Consider the following 18,093-nt stretch of genomic DNA (forward strand, 5'->3'; position numbering starts at 1 on the left):
TTAGAATTTAAAGAGCCCCTAGCTTCCTCCAGATCACAGTCTGGATGCTGCCTGTCACATGGGGTCTTTCTGGATCACCCCAGCTTGAAATCATTTAGAATAGGCTTCATATTTATAGATATGTCCTCCAGCAGAATGTAAGAGCTTCAAGGTTTACTCTCAATCAGTAAGCAATTATTAAGTGCCTGTGGGATGCCAGAGACTGTGTTAAGAGCTGGTATAGAATATAAGCTACTTGAGGGCAGGAATGGTTTCATTTTTATCTTTGAATCTCCAGCATCTAGCATGGGGTCTTGAAAAAAATTAATATTATTATCAATAATTATTAATATAATTATATTAATATTATTAACAATTATTAATATTATTATAACTAAATAATAACTTATATTTATGTAGCATATAAAGATTTTCAAACCCTTGACAGATATTAGTTCATTTGATCTTCAGAACATCTCTGTGAAGCAAGTACTACTATTATCCCCATTTTACAGATGAGGAAATAGGGTTATGGAAGTTGAGTGACTTGCCCAGAGTCACATAGATGGTTAGTCTGTAAGGTAAGATTTGAACTCAACTCTTCCTGACTTCACGTTTGGCATTCTATACATAATATAATGCCACATAGTAACCTCTGTATTGATCAATCAGTACAATCGACTCCCTAAGCATTTGGGATACAAAGTCAAACCTGAAATAGGCCCTGCCCTCAAGATGCTTACTCTCTGTTGTGAGGGGGCACATATAAGTATAAATAAAATGGATAAATACAAGTTCATCACAGGCCCTAGCAGAGGGGTGGGGAACCTGCCCCCTTGAGGTCATATTTGGCGCTCTAGGTCCTCAAGTGCGGCCCATTCAGCCACATGTGGCCTTGAGGTCACAGGTTCCCCACCCCTGCACCAAGCATCTGTGGTGAATCAGGAAAGGCCACATGTAAAAAGTGGCTTTGGAGCTGAACCTTGGTGAGAACTAAGGTTTCTTGGGGGGTGGAAGTAAGGCAGGTTGCCCCAGGCACGGGGAACAGGTTATGTCAAAATCAGCGAGTATGTGGCAGAGTATGGCTGGTTCATGGAGGGAATGAATGGGAGGGATGGGAAGGTGGGCTGGAGCCAGCCAGAGGAGCAATGGCAGTGCCAGGGTGGGTACACGCAGTACTCAGCAATCCCTAATAAAAGCTTGTTATGGTGAATTGAACTGAATTGAGTCCCCAAGGCTGGTGACTCATTCATTGTAGCATGTAATGTGTTGTCCTATTGATGAGATGAGTCAGCCCGAAGGTACAGAGGCATTCACTTACCTTAGCCAAGGAGTGGAGAGTAGGCACCAAAAGGGACAGAGGTGACTTACGGTTGCCACACCTGTCCTCTGGCTGTGTTTACAAGCATCAGGGACTCCTCAGACACTAGTGATCTATGGCCACCTCTTACTGCTTGGCTAGGAAAAAATCATGGCAGATTGGGAACTCAGGGCAATTCTGAGCAAGGAATGGACCCCAAGGAGGGATGCCCCATAGTGTCTGGGCTTGCTTCCTCCTCTGGGTCATTGTACGATCTGTTTGTCCCTGGTTTAGAGCCTTGGAAACTGTTCTAAGGGAGCAGTAGATTGGCATTGTGTGCTCAAGGACAGCAGAGACCCCTGGAGTGGAGGGAAGAGAACACTCATTTGTGATCATCAGAGGGCTGAGGTGGCAGCAGGTGTTGCTGCTAAAAGCTGACCCTGAGCCAGCCACATAAAGAGCCCTCATCGTAGAGTCAGAAGACTTGGGCTCCAATCTCACCTCTGATAGTTGTTACCTGTGTGACCTTGAAATCTCTCAATCTTTCTGTCTCTCCTGTCTCCTCTCTCCCTTCTCCTTCTCCCCTCCTCTCTTCTTCTCTCCTTACCTCTTGTCTTGTCTTCTGTTGTCTTGTCTTGTCTTGTCTTGTCTTGTCTTGTCTTGTCTTGTCTTGTCTTGTCTTGTCTTGTCTTCTCTTCTCTTCTCTTCTCTTCTCTTCTCCTCTCCTCTCCTCTCCCTTTCTTTCTTCTCCTTTCTCTGTATCTCTCTGTGTCTCTGTCTCTCCCTCCTCATCCTCCTTCCCCCCACCTCTGCACACACTCACCTTTCTCTAGGTCTGTCCATAGGCTGCCCCTACCCCATGCCTGTTATATGCTTCCTCTTCCCCACCTATGCCTTTACTTTCCTTCAAAGCTCAGCTCAAGTGCCCCCTTTCACCTGAAGCCCATCCCAATCCAGCTGCTACTTCCATCCCTTTGAAATGTTTTATTTTATTTATATTGAATATACTTCCCCCCAAACCATCTTCCACATAGCCACCAATGCAATTTTCTTAAAGTGCAGGTATGTCCATGTCACCCCTCTCTCTTCCCCAGCTCAGTAACCTCCAGGGGCTCCCCATTACCTCCAGGATCAAATATAAAGTCCTCTGTTTGACATTTCAAGTTCTTCACAGCTCAGCCCCTTCCTGCCTTTCCAATCTTCTTATATATTGCTCCCTTTCAACCCACTCCATAGCCCAGTCATATTGACTATCACTAAGATGCTCCATCTCCTACCTCCATGTTTTTGTCCTTGCTGTGACCCATGCAGGGAATGCACCCCCTCCCTTCTCAGCTCTGAATCTTAAAATTCCTGGCTTCCTTCAAGACTCAATTTAAATGCCACCATCTAAATAAGGCCCTCTTTGGTCCTCCCAACTGCTAGTCCCTTCTCCTCTGAAGCTAGCTTGTATACACCCTGTCTGCATCTCACATGGACTAATAGATGTCCAGATGGTCTCCTCTGTCAGAATGAAAGTTCCTACAAGTCAAAGGCTGTGGGATTTTTATATTTGTTTTGGTTTGGGGTTTATTTTGTTTTTTAAACTTTGCTTTGTATTTTCAACATGCAGCAAGAGCTTAGAAATAAGTGGTAATTAATAAATGCTGTTGGCTGGTTGGATATTGAGATAGGGTGTCCCAAAAGTCTTAATGCAACTTTAAGCTTCAATACTTAAACAACTGCACTATGGGACACCCTGTATCTGAAGATAGTCTCTCTCCAGGCAGAATGAAAATTCCTTGAGAGCAGGGACTGCTTGGCTTTTGTTTCAGTGTCCCCAGACCTTGGCACAGTGGAGTTTAATAAATGCTTACTTACTGACTGACTGACAGATCTCTTTATATGACACAGTTTGGTAGCAGAGTGTTTAGAATATTGGAAGGTCTGAGTTAACCCTTACAAGCTCTGTGAGTCTGGGCAAGTTACTTAATCTCTATGCCTCAGCTACCTAATCTATAAAATAGGGAGACAGATAATAACACTTACTTCCCAGAGTTGTTTTGAGGATAAAATGAGGGGATGTATAAAGTGTTTTGCAATTTTTTTTCTTTTTGAGGCAATTAGAGTTAAGTGACTTGCCCAGGGTCACACAGCTAGTAAGTGTCTAAGGACAGATTTGAACTCAGCTTCTTCTGACTCCAGAGCCACTGCTCTATGTACTGCACCACCTAACTGCCCTCATGTTTTTGCCAATCTTAAAGCATTTTATAATAAGGAGGAGGAAGATGAGAAAGGAGGAGGAGGAAGAGGATGTGTGTCCTGTCTCCTCATCTAGGGTAGAAGCCTCCCACAGGTAGAGACTACACTTTATTTCTCCAGATCTCTTGTTCTTGGAAAACACTAAGCACTGAGTGAACATTCACTGATTCCTCAACTATAAGGGCTGGAAAATAGACATGTCAGCAGGCAACGCTGGGATTGTTCTCCCTAAATAAATTAAGCAAAATAGCAATCCATTCTTAGTTTTGGCTACTTAAAATATGGCACCATCTGGACCTGAGAGATGGACTAGGTGACCTCATGTCTCCTCTAGCCCTCCAACATCCTTATTTTATTTTTAAAAAGCTCAACTGGAATGTTTTCTTGCAGGAAGGATCCCTCAGAGGTAAATCACAGCATGCGGGCTCCAGGGGGCTGACAACGCAGCTGTCCTCGGGACCCAGGGATATGGCCCCTAGCCTGGAGGCAGCTGGGAGCTGCCACATGTCTGCAAAGAGGCTTGCTTGGCCATCCCCATGAGCCCTGCCAACTCCTCTCGGGATGCTGCCCTTTTCTGGTTCATGAGCCATCATGCCTGAGAAGTATTTGAAAGGTCCTTGGCAAAGCTAGTGGTCACCAAGGCATTTCTTGGGCAGGGATTAGTCCTCTTTTCACCTGAATGCCTTTAGCATCTTCTCTGGAGTTTATGCCAAAGGCAGCACAGTACAGCATAATAAAGCCTAGATTGAGAGTCAGAGGTCCTGTGTTCAAATCTCACTTCTATCACTATATTACCTGATGGCCTAGGTAAGTCACATAATCACTCAGGGCTTTAGTTTCCTCTTTATAAAATGAAAGAATAGAATTAGATGGCCTTGAAAACCCTGTTAGTTTTAAGGCTATGATCCCATTGGCATGACCTTGGAAAAATCCCTTCCTCCCTTGTACCCCCAGAATCTTTCCATGAAATGAGAGTTAGATCAGATGGCTTCTGATATCCCTTCCAGCTTTCAGCCTCAGATTCTATAACATCTCTGGGCCTCAATTTCCCCACCTGTAAAATGAAGGGGTTACACTAGTTGGTCTCTGAGGCTCTATATCTAGGAACCTATGACCCTGTGACTGACTCTGGGGAAGGTTTTCTGTTTCCTGAACAACTCCACATGTTTCATTTTCAAGAAGGTCAGTCTCAATTGCTTCAATCCCTGTCTTTTCTTAATTCAATTCAACATGTGTTTATTACACACACACTATGCCAGGAGCTTTGGGAAACAGCAAGCAGTCTCCTTTGCAGTGAGTGAGGGGGAATAATGTGAAATAAGGTTGAAAAGGTAGGCTGGAAGCTAATTGTCAAGGAGTATTCCATGCCAGGCTAAAGAGTTTGGATGCCCAGCCCATCTTCATTTTACAGATGAGACTTCGAGAGCTTAAGTGATTTACCCAGAGTTAGGCAGCTGATAAGTGTTTGAGGAGTAATTTGAACACAGACCCAATGTTCTATCTATTAAACCTCGTGTCCTCTCGAGTTTTTAAATGAGGCAAGTCAGTGGCATTGATGGATTGATCACCGGACTTAGCATCAAGAAGTTATTATTGTTGAATCATTTCAATTCTATCTGACTCTTTGTGACCCCATTTGGGGTTTTCTTGGGAGAGATACTGGGATGGCTTGCCATTTCTTTTTCCAGCTCGTTTACAGCTGAGGAAACTGAGGCAAACAGGGTTAAGTGACTTGCCCAGGATCATGCAGTTAGAAAGTGTCTGAGGCCAGATATGAATTCTCCAATTGTAAAATGATTTGACCATTCTGGAGAGCAATCTGGAATTATACCTAAAGAGGTATCAAACTGCTTATAGTCCCTCTAACCCAGCAATGCCATCACTTGCTCTACTTCCAAAGATGATTAGAGAAAAGGGGAAAGAACCTATATGTTTTAAAGTGTTTTAGCAGCAATTTGTGGTGGCACAAAACTGGAAATTGGGGGGGTGCCCACCAAATGTGATGGAATATAAGAAATGACAAGCTCAATGATCTTAGAAAAAACATGGAAAGACTTGCATGAAATAATGAAGCAGAACCAAGAGAACATCGTATACAGTAACAGCAATATTATTTTAAGAATGACTTTGAGTGAATGAGTCATTTTTCTAGTGTCAGTACCCAGATTAACTATAAGGGATATATGAAGAAAGATGTTATCTGCATCAAAAGAATTGGTAAATAGAAATGAGCATAGGATAATTTTACACACACATGCACACATATAAGATACATATGTGTGTATGTATGTGTGCATATGTGTAGATATATGTATACACACACCTATTTGTTTCTAATGATAGCCATCTCTAGGGCAGGGGGAGGGAAAGGAAGAAAAAAAAGGAAATTTACATGATAACGTTATTATATATTTAAAAGGAATAGTACGTTGAACATAATAGAATTGCAATTTCACGTGCAATCATCTTTTTTATTACACCATGTTATAAAAATTATTCCATAAATGAAAAAAAATTGATGAGTCTTCTTCATTCCAAGCCCAGGGCTCTATCCACTGCACCACCTAACTGCCTTGGAATCAGGAAGACCTGATTTCACAATTTGATTCAGTTACTCACCAGCTCTGTGACCTTGGGCAAGCCATTTTAAATACTGCCTGTCTCAGTTTCCTCATTTGTAAAATGAGAGAGTTGTACCTGAAGGACTCAAAGATCCCCCTCTAGTTCTACAGCTATGATCCTGTTAATGAGGGTTCAGTCATTCCAGATTGCTACAGAAAGATTGCTTTTTCATTTTATTTTATTTTTCAGTTATTTTCTCCCATTCTTCCTCTCCTTGACTTAAATGAATAAAGAAAAACTAAACGCTTGTAACAAATATACAGTCAAGGAAAACCAATCTCCATAATGTCCATGTCAAAAATATGTATATTTCATTCTGCATCCTGAATGCCACAACCATGTGAAGGCTGGTTTAAAGTAGAGACAGAGGTACCAATTAGAAAGAAGGCTACTGGAGCCATCTAAGTGGGAGGGGATGGTGAATTGGAGTGATGGCTATGTGAGTGGAAAGAAAGAGAGAGACACAAGAGGGGCTGCAAAAGTAAAAATCAACCTGATTTGTCAACCGATTGGAAATTATGGATGTGGAAAGAGTGAGAAAAAAGTAAAGGCCCAAGACTACTGGCTAAGGTTAGGAAACTGGTGGTTAGAAAGACGAGGGTGTAGTCAGACAGGTTTAAAAGAGAAGATTAATTAATTCAGTTTGAGATGTGGTGAATCTGAGGTGTCTATGGGATAGAGATCCAAGAAGAGATGGAGAGTTTCTTACACAGAGTAGAGTAGTTGATGATATAGAATCATCACTATGAAGAAACACCAGGGATAGAGAAATGGTTTTGGAAGTTATTGGAGCAGACGTGATAATTAAGACCATGGGATCAGATGACATCAAAGGTGAAAGGGTAGAAAGAAGAGGATCCAGGACAAAGCCTTGAAGGACACCCACTGCCATACTTTTATGCTGGCTGTCCCTCATGACTAGAAGACACTTCCACCTCACCTCCATATCCCAGAATCCTTTGTTTCCCTCAAAACTCTGCTCAAGCAATACTTTTTACAAGAACCCTTTTCTTGATCTCTTCTTGCTCCCTCAGTTGTTAATGTTTCCACCTAAAACATTTACTTCACCCTTACTGTCTATATAAATATGTGCATGGAATATATGGAGTAGAACCTAAGTTTCTTGAGGGCAGCAGGGATTACTTCATTCCTGTCTTTGTATCTTCAGCACTAGCACAAAAGCAGGCACTGAATAAATTATTATTGGCTGTTTGGTATGTTCACAAAAATATTCAAGGTGCTTTGGAGGGGGGTGCAGAGTTTACAAAAACAAATACGATATAATTCCTAATGACAAAGTTGATATGCTAAAAGTTACATCTGAATTAATGGTTTAACTCTCTATGTATCAGGGTCACTAGGTGGCGTCATAGGGCACAGAGCCCAGAGCCTGGAGTTAGGAAGACTCATCTTCAAGAGTTCAAATCCAGTCTCAGACACTTATTAGATGTGTGACCCTGGGCAAGTCACCTCACTGTTTGCCTCAGTTTCCTCATCTGTCAAGTGGGCTGGGGCAGGAAATGGCAAACCACTCCAATATCTTTGCCAAGAAAACTCCTAATGGGGTCACCGAGAGTTGGACATGACTAAAATGACTCAACAGCAATGTATGTATGAATAAGCTCCTAGACCTTCAGCAGTTCAAACCATTCACCATTGAATGACTAATCAACAAGCATTGACTAAACACATAATAATAACAATATTCATAGCTAGCATGTACATGGTTTGAGGTTTTCAAAGCACTTTATAAATGATATCTCTTATTATCCTCACAACTGTGGGAGGTTAGGGACTGTTATTGTTATCTCCATTTTACAGATGAGAAAACTAAGGCAACAGAGATGAATTTACATGCAGAGGGTCACACAGCCAGCGAGCATCTAAGGACACATTTGAACTGACTCCAAGTCCAACATTCCATCCACTGCACCACCTCGCTGGCTCTCCATGCCAGAAATTATGGTAAGGACTCGGAATACAAAGAAAAAGCAGAGACATTCCTCTACTCAAGGAGTTTACATTCTAAAGAAGAAAATATATGTGTTAGTGCATATATAATACAGAGTAGATGGAAGGTCAGTGGCCTTAGGAACCTGGAAAGGTTCCCTGGACTAGGTAGAGCTTGGGCTGACTCTCAGAGAAAGCCAGGGGATCCTGAGAATCAGAGGCTGGCAGGGAGGGATTCCCATCCATGGGGAAGAGCATGGAGAGCGGAGAAGTATGGAAGGATGGTTGGCCCATAGTGTGCAAAGACATCAGACACAACTGGATGTACTCCAAAGCCTTTGGTCAGTTACTTGATCCAACATCCAAGAAGTTCCCTATGCTTCTGTTCGTCCCAGAAAACATCACTAATAGCTACATCTGAAAGAGGGCAGGAATAATACCTAGTCACTAGACCTAGAATCTCTGGAACTAGTCCATCCTCTGTGTCTTACTTGTTGATACTGCCTTCTCATCAACTGGGAACAGAACAAGATAATGCCTAAGGTCTTTTTCTATGAATTCAGCTATTTCCCTTGGTTGAAAAACATTAATTGAAAACTCTTTGTGTGTAAAGCATTGTGTTGGGTAAATGGTGTCTGTTGAATTTAATTATGTGTTGGGATTGGGGTAGGAGGGAGGGTAGAAATAGAAGAGAAAAAAGAAGAGCAACAGATATATTCCCTATCTCCAGGGGATCAAATGATTATTTGAATTTCAACATTTTAATCAATGGCTTGGATGATGATGCAGTTGGCATGTTTATCAAAGCTGTGAATGAAAGGAAAATGCAAAGGACAGCTGTTTCTGTTGTCGTTGAGCTGTTTTCAATCATGTCTGACCCCTGGTGACCCCATTTGGGGTTTTCTTAGCAAAGAAACTGGAATGGTTTGTCATTTCCTTCTCTAGCTCATTTTACAGATGGGGAAACTGAGGCAAAGAGGATTAAGTGACTTGCCCAGGGTCCCACAGCTAATAAGTGTCTGCGGCAAGATTTTTAACTCACAAAGATGAGCCTTCCTGACTCCAGCCCCTGCACTTTGCCCACTGCACCACCTAGCTGCTCTAACAGCTATCCATGCTAAATGTTCTAATTAGGGTCTGAAAAAATCATGGAAGGCTAACAAGGATGGTCTAGATCTCACAAGATAAAATTTAATAGAGACAGAAGTAAGTAATGTCTTCTCACTTGGGTTCAAAAATTCCGCTTGCACAAGCAGAGCATGTGGGAGATATATGGAGATGGCCATGTGTTTGACCAAAACCTGGGCCTCTCAAGAGACCATGAGCTCAACATGAGCCACCTATGCCATTGGGCAGCTGTGATGATGTGAGACTCCACTAATAGAAGGGTCCTTAGAGGCCAAGGTAATCAGTCCATTGTACTTTGCCAAACTACCTCCTAAATTGCAATTTGACCCGATCAGCGTGGAATTCGTCCAGAGACAACATCTCCAGCAAGATGGAGAACACCATTCCCCATGAGTCTCCATTGATGGAAGTGAGGATATTTAACCTAAGGAAGAAAAGACTTAGTTCAGGGTCATGAGGTAGGAGGGACATCTTCTGATATTGGAAAGGCTGCTCTGTAGCATTGAGATGAGACAGATCCCCAGAATAGAAGGACTAATACAAAGGGGCAAACTGTCAAAGAGCTATGGAATGTTCCAGCAATAGAATGAGCTGCCTTTGATAGGGATTTCTCCATTCCTGGAATCATTCACTAAATGAACAATCATTTGCTAACTGAATCCTAAGTGCCAGACACTGGGCTAGATTCAGGAAATACAAAAGCAAAGTGAAAAGTCCCTGCTCTGTAGTAAAAGTGTTCAATGGGGAGATGACCATTCTAGAGATATCATAAAAGGGAGTCTTGTACTGGGAAAGGGTTGGAATAAATAATCACTAAGGTCCATTCGAACATTAAAATTGTATTATTTTTACTACTGAAGGACTTTGGATAAGTCATCTCCCTGAGCTTCAATTTCTTACTCTGCAAAATGAAGGGATTGGACTAGGCAGCCCCTAAGGTCTCTATGAATCTTGGCTCTGTCTTACTGGCTGGGTGACCTTGAGAAAGTCCCTTCCTTCCCTGGATTTCAGTTTCCTCCTCTACAATTGAGAAGGTTGGATGAGATGGCCTCTGAAGTTCCTTCCCTCTCTAAATCAACAAGGCTATAATCTGATAGAGTGTTACTCACCAGCAACACTTTCTCTTCTGGAACCTTTAGGACACAGGCTGTTGTATGAGACTCACGCCCTTTGATGTATGATGGGCTGACAGGATATGATGGAGATCGTTGAACAATGAAGATTTTGTGGATTGAAAAGAAATAACTCAGCAGTTTTACATGTCAACTTCCAACACAATTCCCCACTATTTCTACATTTACCACAGCTTTATCAGAGGCAAGCAGGACTTTGATGAACCATATGTGGCGGCATCAAATTCACCCAGTCTCAGTTGCCACATAAGGAAGGATTAGTTGAATATGCCAGAGGAACCAAAAGTTTCTACTACACAGAGAAATGAGGTGCCTAACAGGCTGAGAGATGACAGAATGAGGAATGGGCTTAGCCTGGGTCACTCCACCGTTGGGGTATCACATGACAGGGGCCACATTTTCTCCTCTGCACCCCAAGTAGATGCAGTTATCACCTCTTTGTCAATAGCTTCAAGCCCACACTAAGTGCTGGGCTGCTGTGGGGTCCAAATGTCAGCTGGCTCTGCTTTCTTCAAGGCTCGATTCAATCACCACCTTCTCTAAGAGGCCTGGAACAAGCAGCTGTTCGTGTTTTCACTCCCCAAAAGCACTTAGCATTTATTTTTGTACACAGTTTTTATATACTTACATATAGATGTGTTGTCTCTACCCATCCTCTCCCACTCGTACACACACACACACACACACACACACTGGAATGTAAATCCCTGGAGAGCAGGGAACATTTCACATTCTTGGCACATTGCCTGGCACACAGTAGGTATTTTATAAATGTTTGGTGATTAACTAATGCCCCTCCCCCCAAGCACCATGTAAACTGCCTGAGGGCAAAAACTAGTTTTTGCTTTATCTCTGTATACTAGCACATTTTCTGGTATACAGTAGGCACTTATTAAATACTTATTGATTGATCCCCTTCTACCACCACCACTCCAAGAAAAGAAAATTCAAACTCCTTGAGAGCACAATATATTTTACTTTTGTCTTTGTGTGGCCAGGGCCTAGCATAGTGCCTGACACATAGTAGGCATTTTATAAATGCTTATTGATTGACCGATTGGACATGTAAGCTAAGGAACCAGGGCCAGGCAGCTGTTGAAGAATTCTATACACCAAGACTTTTGAGAGACCCTGTATATGTACATATTACCTCCCAAGGAAGAATGTAAGCTCTTTGAGAGCAGGACCCACATGACCTTTTTCTCAATGTTTCTAAGGCTAGGCTCAGTGGAGTTTAATAAATGATTGCTGACTGACCAATTGATTTCTCTTTTTCTATGATAGAATTAGGTAACAAAGCGTTTAGTGTTAGATTTTAGTTGAGAAGACATGAGTCCAAATTCTTCCTTGGTCACCTGGTGGCAGCTGGGAATATCCTTAACCCCATTTCAATTTCCCCATCTGTAAAATGGGGATAATAGCACTTCCCAGTTATTGTAAGGACCAAATGAGATATTTATAAAGTGCTTCATAATGGTATATTTATTATTAGTAGTAGTAGTTATTACTTTACTCTCCTTAATTCATCATTCATGCCATTGTCATGCCATTATTTTCCTGCTCAGGTCATTATGTGATTCTGTGACTTGATTTTGCAAGGACATTGAGCTAAAAGGTTATCTGTCCCAATGTCCTCATTTTACAGATGAGGAAACTGAGGCCTCTAGAGGGATCAGAAGGAATCACAGGACTATCTGAAACCATCCAATCTACCCCTCTCATTTTACAGGTAAAATGACTTGTCCAGGGTCACACAATTAGAAGTAGCAAAGCCAGGATTTGAACCCAGGTCATTTGATTATAAATCCTGTGTTCTTTCCACATGACCATGCAATCTCTAGGGCCTTTTCTAGCCATGGAAGTTGTATGACTCTAAGCATTTTCCGCATAGGTCCTCCTCTCCTAAACACTTCACCAGATCCCATTCCCCCAGTCTCATGAGAGAAATGTTCCAGTAGCAAAACGTCTCCTCTTGCAGCTCCTCCTCCTTCATGACCACCATATTTTTACCATTGCTGGAATCAGTTTGGGGGAGAAAAAAAGAAAAAATCACTCAAGCACCAGCAATCTGACATTCTTCTAGGCAGACCTAGATGCTATATCTCATGCTGTCCCTTTATGGGCAGGCAGTGGAAGAGGAGGCGGGGGAGGTTGTCTGGTGAGAATTAATGACTGACTCTACCCTCCCCTTGCTAGTCAATTAAGGAGCAGTCCAGAGTTGGGTGAGCAGCAGCCTGGAAGGAAAGCACTGGCCATGGATTACTGCCATTAGTAACATTATAATAAAAGCAACTCAGTGGTGAAAGGTTTCCATTATTTGGTGGGCAACGGGTAAAGTCGAGATGGGCAGTTGAGCTAAGGAAAGCATCAGCTGATGAGAGCCTGGGTTGTTCTGAACCTTCGCTACAATGGCCTGTTCTCCTTCCCATGTCCTCAACACTTCATGTACTCCATTGTTCACTTCCAGGCTCTCTCCCTACCATGATCACCCAAAAATACCTCTTTCTTTGCACATCCTATCCAATCTTACTGTACAATCCAGATCCTGAAAGCTGTTACCTACCAACCCCCAGGACACTTTCCCTCTTTTTTCAATGAGTTCAGTGCTGGGCTCAGTTCCCATCTTCACCCCACATCCTACCCTCATAGTCCACTTCCACACACCCGCCTCCTCAACCTACTGATTTCCCATGATCCTCTACTCCATCTCAGTTACACTCAGATATGGTAAAAGGCTGGATCTTGCCCTCACCCATAAGTGTTCCATTTTTATGATCAATATGTCACTATTCAATTATGATCACATCCAGCATTCCTTTATCTGATTTTAATCTATCATTTTATCTCACTCTATACCTTACTTCTTCTAAACTTATTCTTTGTCCTCAACATGACCTCCAATCCCTCTACCACTTAGTAATTTTCCAGACCACTATCCCCATAGTGTAACCTGACTACACTCTCCTCACTTCCTCCATAATCCTCTGTCCTATTACAACTTACTCCTTGCCCAAACCCAACAGCATGTTATTTCCACCATATGCCTTCTTTATTCCCATTCACAAGCTGCCTAATGGATCTCAAGGAAGTCAAAACTATGCTAACACATTTATGTTATACAATCTCAACTGGGCCCTCAGAGTGGCAAGGCAATCCTTCCACTTCTCCTAATTAATTTTCTATGCCCCCTATCACAATTGCTGTTCCAAATCTTCTGGCCCCTCATCAAGCTTTTCACTGAGTAGCCTCTCCCTTACTCTAGTAGCTGAGGACTTCACCTCATATTTCACCAAAATCAAGGAAAAATGTACTTAACCTGAGCTCTGTCTCCTTCTTTCCTCCATCTTTGGCTCATAGCCCCTGGACATCTTCCAACATTATTTTCTCTTTTTACTCTAGTCTCTGCGGAAGAGAAGGCTCTTTGCCTCAGTAAGACCAAACCCCATTGCTCCCACTATCAACCCCAACTTTTTCTCTCTAACCTTTGGTCTTTCCTGAACTCTGCTCTGCTGCCTTCAGATCATCTCTTTCCCTTCCTCAACAGTCCTTCATTACATCTTACCATTGCTGCTAATTTTAGTCTTATATCTCTCTTCACTTTCTCAGTTAAACTCCTTGAAAAGGCCATCTACATTCAGTGCCTCCACTTCTCCCTTTCTTTGAGAGCTGGAGACTGACCTCATCATTTAGCTGAAGCTGCCCTCTCCAAAGTTACCAGTGATCTCTTGCCAAATCTAATGGCAGTTTTCTTAATTTTCATCCTTTATGATCTCTCAGGTAGGTAGGTGGTGCAACGGATACAATGTTGGGCCTGGAATCAGGAAGACGAGTTCAAATTCAGCCTCAGACATTTATCCTAGGCAATTTACTTAACCTATATTTGCCCCAGTTTCCTTAACTAAAATGGGCGTAATAATAGCAATTACTTCTCAGGGTTGTGATGGGACTCAAAACAGCTTAACACAGTGCCTGGCACACAGTGAATTCTTAATGACCCTCCCCCTCACATTAATCCGTCCTCCACATAGCAAAAGTGATTTTCCTAAACTGCAAATCTGATCTTGTCACACACCTGCCCTTACTCAATAAACTTCAGTGGCTCACATTTCTTCTGTGATTAAATATAAATTTCTGAGTCTGGCGTTTGAAGCGCCTCACGACCTGGTCCCTTCCTGTCTTCCCAATCTTCTTACGTGTTAACCCCCTCCACACAATCCATGGCCCAGCCTTCCTGCTGTTCTGCACATAAAATGTGTGGAATGAATGTTCTTTCTCTCATATCCACACTTTTGCACTGGCTCTCACTCCTCACTTATCTATCTCCCTTTCCATCGTCTTCCTCTTGGGCTACCTGGTTTTCTGCAAGACTCGGCTTGCATTTCTCCTTCCAGGTGAAACCTTCCTTGCTCCTCCCAACTGCTAGCACCTTCTCCTTCCAATGAACTTGCACTCATTTTGCATATCTTCCAGATGTATCCATATGCACATGTTGACTTCCTTTCTAGAGTGGGAACTCTTTAAAGGCAGGAACAAATAAGAGCTTGCTAAATACTCATTGACTGATTGACTAGCGGTTTTATATGTCACACAGTGTTCTGCACACAGTAGGTGTTTAATTTATGGATGTTGACCTTATTGAGTTAATAAGTGAGTGCAGAGCAGAGTTAGCACCAAACTGAATCAATCTAATTCTGGTAAACCTCTCTTGGGTTATATGAATATGGAAAGAATGAGTAATTTTTGTCAACCTAACAAACTCCCACTTTGGGAATTTCCTTTACCCTTTAACTCAATCTACCTATCATTTGAGGGACTGGGACTAGATTAATCAATCAATAAATACTTATTAAGCACCTACTCTATGCCAGGCAGTGTGCTAGGTGCCGGAGATACAGAACAAAAATGAAACAAATGGTCCGTGCATCTATCAGAAGATGGTTTCAAAGGTCCTAGTTCTAAGTCTGTGAGCCTATGACTTGGTAAATAAGTCCTAGGTGATACCCTCTCTCACCAAGGCACATAGCTACTCAGGGTCTTGTCAATAAATGGTAGAGATAGGATCTGAAATCAAGTTTCCCTGATCTAAAGCCCAGTGCTCTAACCACCATAAAATGCTACCTCTTTTTTGTTTCTTTTAAGGGATAAGGATGAGGACAGGGACAAGGACTGCACCTGTAATTTATTTGGTAGAAGTAACTCCATTTTCCAAAGGTGGTTAGCACCTTAGGTTTACAGTCCTATAACAATGCCCAGAACAGTGAGATGTTATGACTTACCAAGGGTCACCCAGCCAATATGTGGCAATGTTTAGTATAAGAGAGGTTTTTTTAAAGAACCTTAAGATGCCAAAAATCACTTCTGAAAGTTTATGTCATAATTGACACATATCTAGCATTACTGTCACAAAAATCAAAGGCTTAGAAAAGATCTGATATAGGATCATTCAAAAAAGATGCAGAGAATGGAAGGAAGGCACCATTTACCAAAGTCTACAGGATTGGCCCCCAGTAAAGAATATACAGTAGCACTCTATGGAGAGGCTAGCAAGTATGCAAAGTATGAACCCCAAGAAATTGTCAAGAAGGTGATAATAAACAGGAATTCTCAAAGCAGTCATCTAAATTCACAGAGGAAGCCATGATGCTTTATTAAGTTAATAACAGGTCCCACCCAGTTATGGCCGATACCAACAAAGACAACTAAAAAGAACTTTCTTATCAAGAAGGTAATACCTGTGTCATTACATGTGTTTCATACTTGAGGAAACAGTAAGAGATGTTCCATGACTTAATCATGGTCAGACAGATGTTATGTGTCACAGTCAGATCTCCAACACAGCCCCTCCCACCAAGGTTCTTTGACCACCATCATCAGCCCAGCCCCTCCCACCAAGGTTCCTTGACCACCATCATCAGCCCAGCCTCTCCCACCAAGGCTCTTTGGCTACTACCATCAGTCTCTTTGGCTGTCAACATCAAAGACAGCCTTTCGTTACATACAGCCATCCTGGATTTTTCTTAAATTCCTATGATTGAGATGAATGAATGTGACTCCAAAGAAGGAAGCCCTAAATCCACTGCAAGGCCTTTGTTTGAATCCCCAGAGTTTAGCATAATGCTTGATTAATATATTCTTGTTAATTGCCTGAATGACTGACAAGGCTCACTATTGTTCAAAGTAAGAGAAAGTACAGGGAAGATATTTTGCCAAAACCTTAAATATTCAGAAAACGGATTCATTCAAAGGCACCAGTATACAACCCAATGCACACTCAACCAGTAACACACCTGCCTTAGTACTAAAGAGGCGACATAAGGCTCAGACTACAGCCAGAATTAGATTGACATTCATACTTATACTGAAACAATCTCTCTGGGGAAAAAAAATGTCTTACCTGCCAGAATATACTATCTATCGTGTTCCCAAGAAAACCATCTCGACCTTCTGAAGACACCAGCTTGGGTCCCAGGATTGTCATGAATTCATCAAAATCCACCTGGCCATCCCCTGGAGGGAGAAGAAATAAACATGAGCCAGCTTGTACATGGATTTGAACTACTAAACACAATATAAGGAAGAAGCCTCCTCCTACCCCCATGGCCTCTTCCCAGCATGTCATTTACAGACAGAGACATGGAGGGAGGCAAACAGCAACTTGTAATGATGTTGTCATGCTTTTATTGGGTATTAGCAAATCATTAGTCCTTTGAATGTACAAAAGATGGCTCTCAAATCAGAGAAGGGCTTATTTGCCCTTTGAAAAACTTATCATTAACCAAGCAACTTTCAGGCTAATGTTGAAGGGGCAAATAAACCCAAGAATCATTTTTCATGATCCAATTGGAATCAGCAGGAGTAATACTCTGGCCCTTTATAATGACAGCTCTAGATAAAGGATATAGACAAATGATAGCTCTAGAAAAAATGCCATTATCTCTCGTAGTGACCAGAAGCCTGAGCACGGAACATAGGGTCACAGATTTAGAACCAGGAGAGAATTAAGAGACCATAAGTCCAACCAAGTCCCCCATTTTACATATGAGGAAACTGAGGCCTATAGAAATTAAATTAACTATATACAGCTAGTTAGTATCTGAGGCAGGATTCAAACTCAAGTCTTCCTGACTCCAAGACTAGCACTGCATCAAAAAACAGTCTAGAATTGGAGTCAAATGATCTGGGTTCAAGTTCCGACTCTCCTAAACAAATATGTGGCATTGGGCAAACTTAATCTCTCTGGCCTTGATTTCTTCATTTGTAAAATAAGGGGGTTGGACTAGGTCACCTTTAATGACCTTTCTAGCTCTAACTCTATGAGATTATTGGTGATATTTCAGATCCTTCTCTATAGAATCATAATACAGCCAAGATGGGGCAACCGCTGGTTTGTTTCTTTCCTGTTCGATTTCTCTGTAGGTTTGGCCATGGTGGCCATCTGTTCCTCCTTGATACTCTCTTCCCCTTTGTTTGTGGTGTTGCTGCTTTCTCCTTCCATTTATATAACCCTATCTTCTCAGAGTCCTTCCCTCACAAGCCTTAAGAAGAGAAGTTGTACCCCAAGCTCTGCCCTAGGCTCTCTTCTTTCTATATAATCTCTCAGTGATCATCTCTAAGTAAATGATTTACCAAATTAAATACCTAATCCCATTTTCACAACAAAGCTCCAGTTTCAAGGTTATGTTTGGCTCCTAGATATTTCCAACCATATGTGTCTCCCTTCCCCTCCCCCAATTTAACATG

The 18,093-nt window shown here is 42.1% G+C and overlaps 1 protein-coding gene across 1 annotated transcript in view; it reads right to left on the minus strand.

Annotated features, from left to right (window-relative positions):
• The window catches only part of CALN1 (calneuron 1), a 501,720-nt gene that overhangs the window by 189,786 nt on the left and 293,841 nt on the right, over positions 1-18,093 (minus strand). Inside the window, exon 5 of the mRNA XM_069089548.1 lies at positions 16,748-16,860. Within this exon, the coding sequence (XP_068945649.1) occupies positions 16,748-16,860 (113 nt within the window). The remainder of the gene's footprint in view (positions 1-16,747; positions 16,861-18,093) is intronic.

The sequence above is a fragment of the Petaurus breviceps genome, unplaced genomic scaffold (genome assembly GCF_028583685.1).
Source record: "Petaurus breviceps papuanus isolate PSGF00001 unplaced genomic scaffold, PetGlider_PUasm1.0 186, whole genome shotgun sequence".
NCBI classification, from domain to species: domain Eukaryota; kingdom Metazoa; phylum Chordata; class Mammalia; order Diprotodontia; family Petauridae; genus Petaurus; species Petaurus breviceps.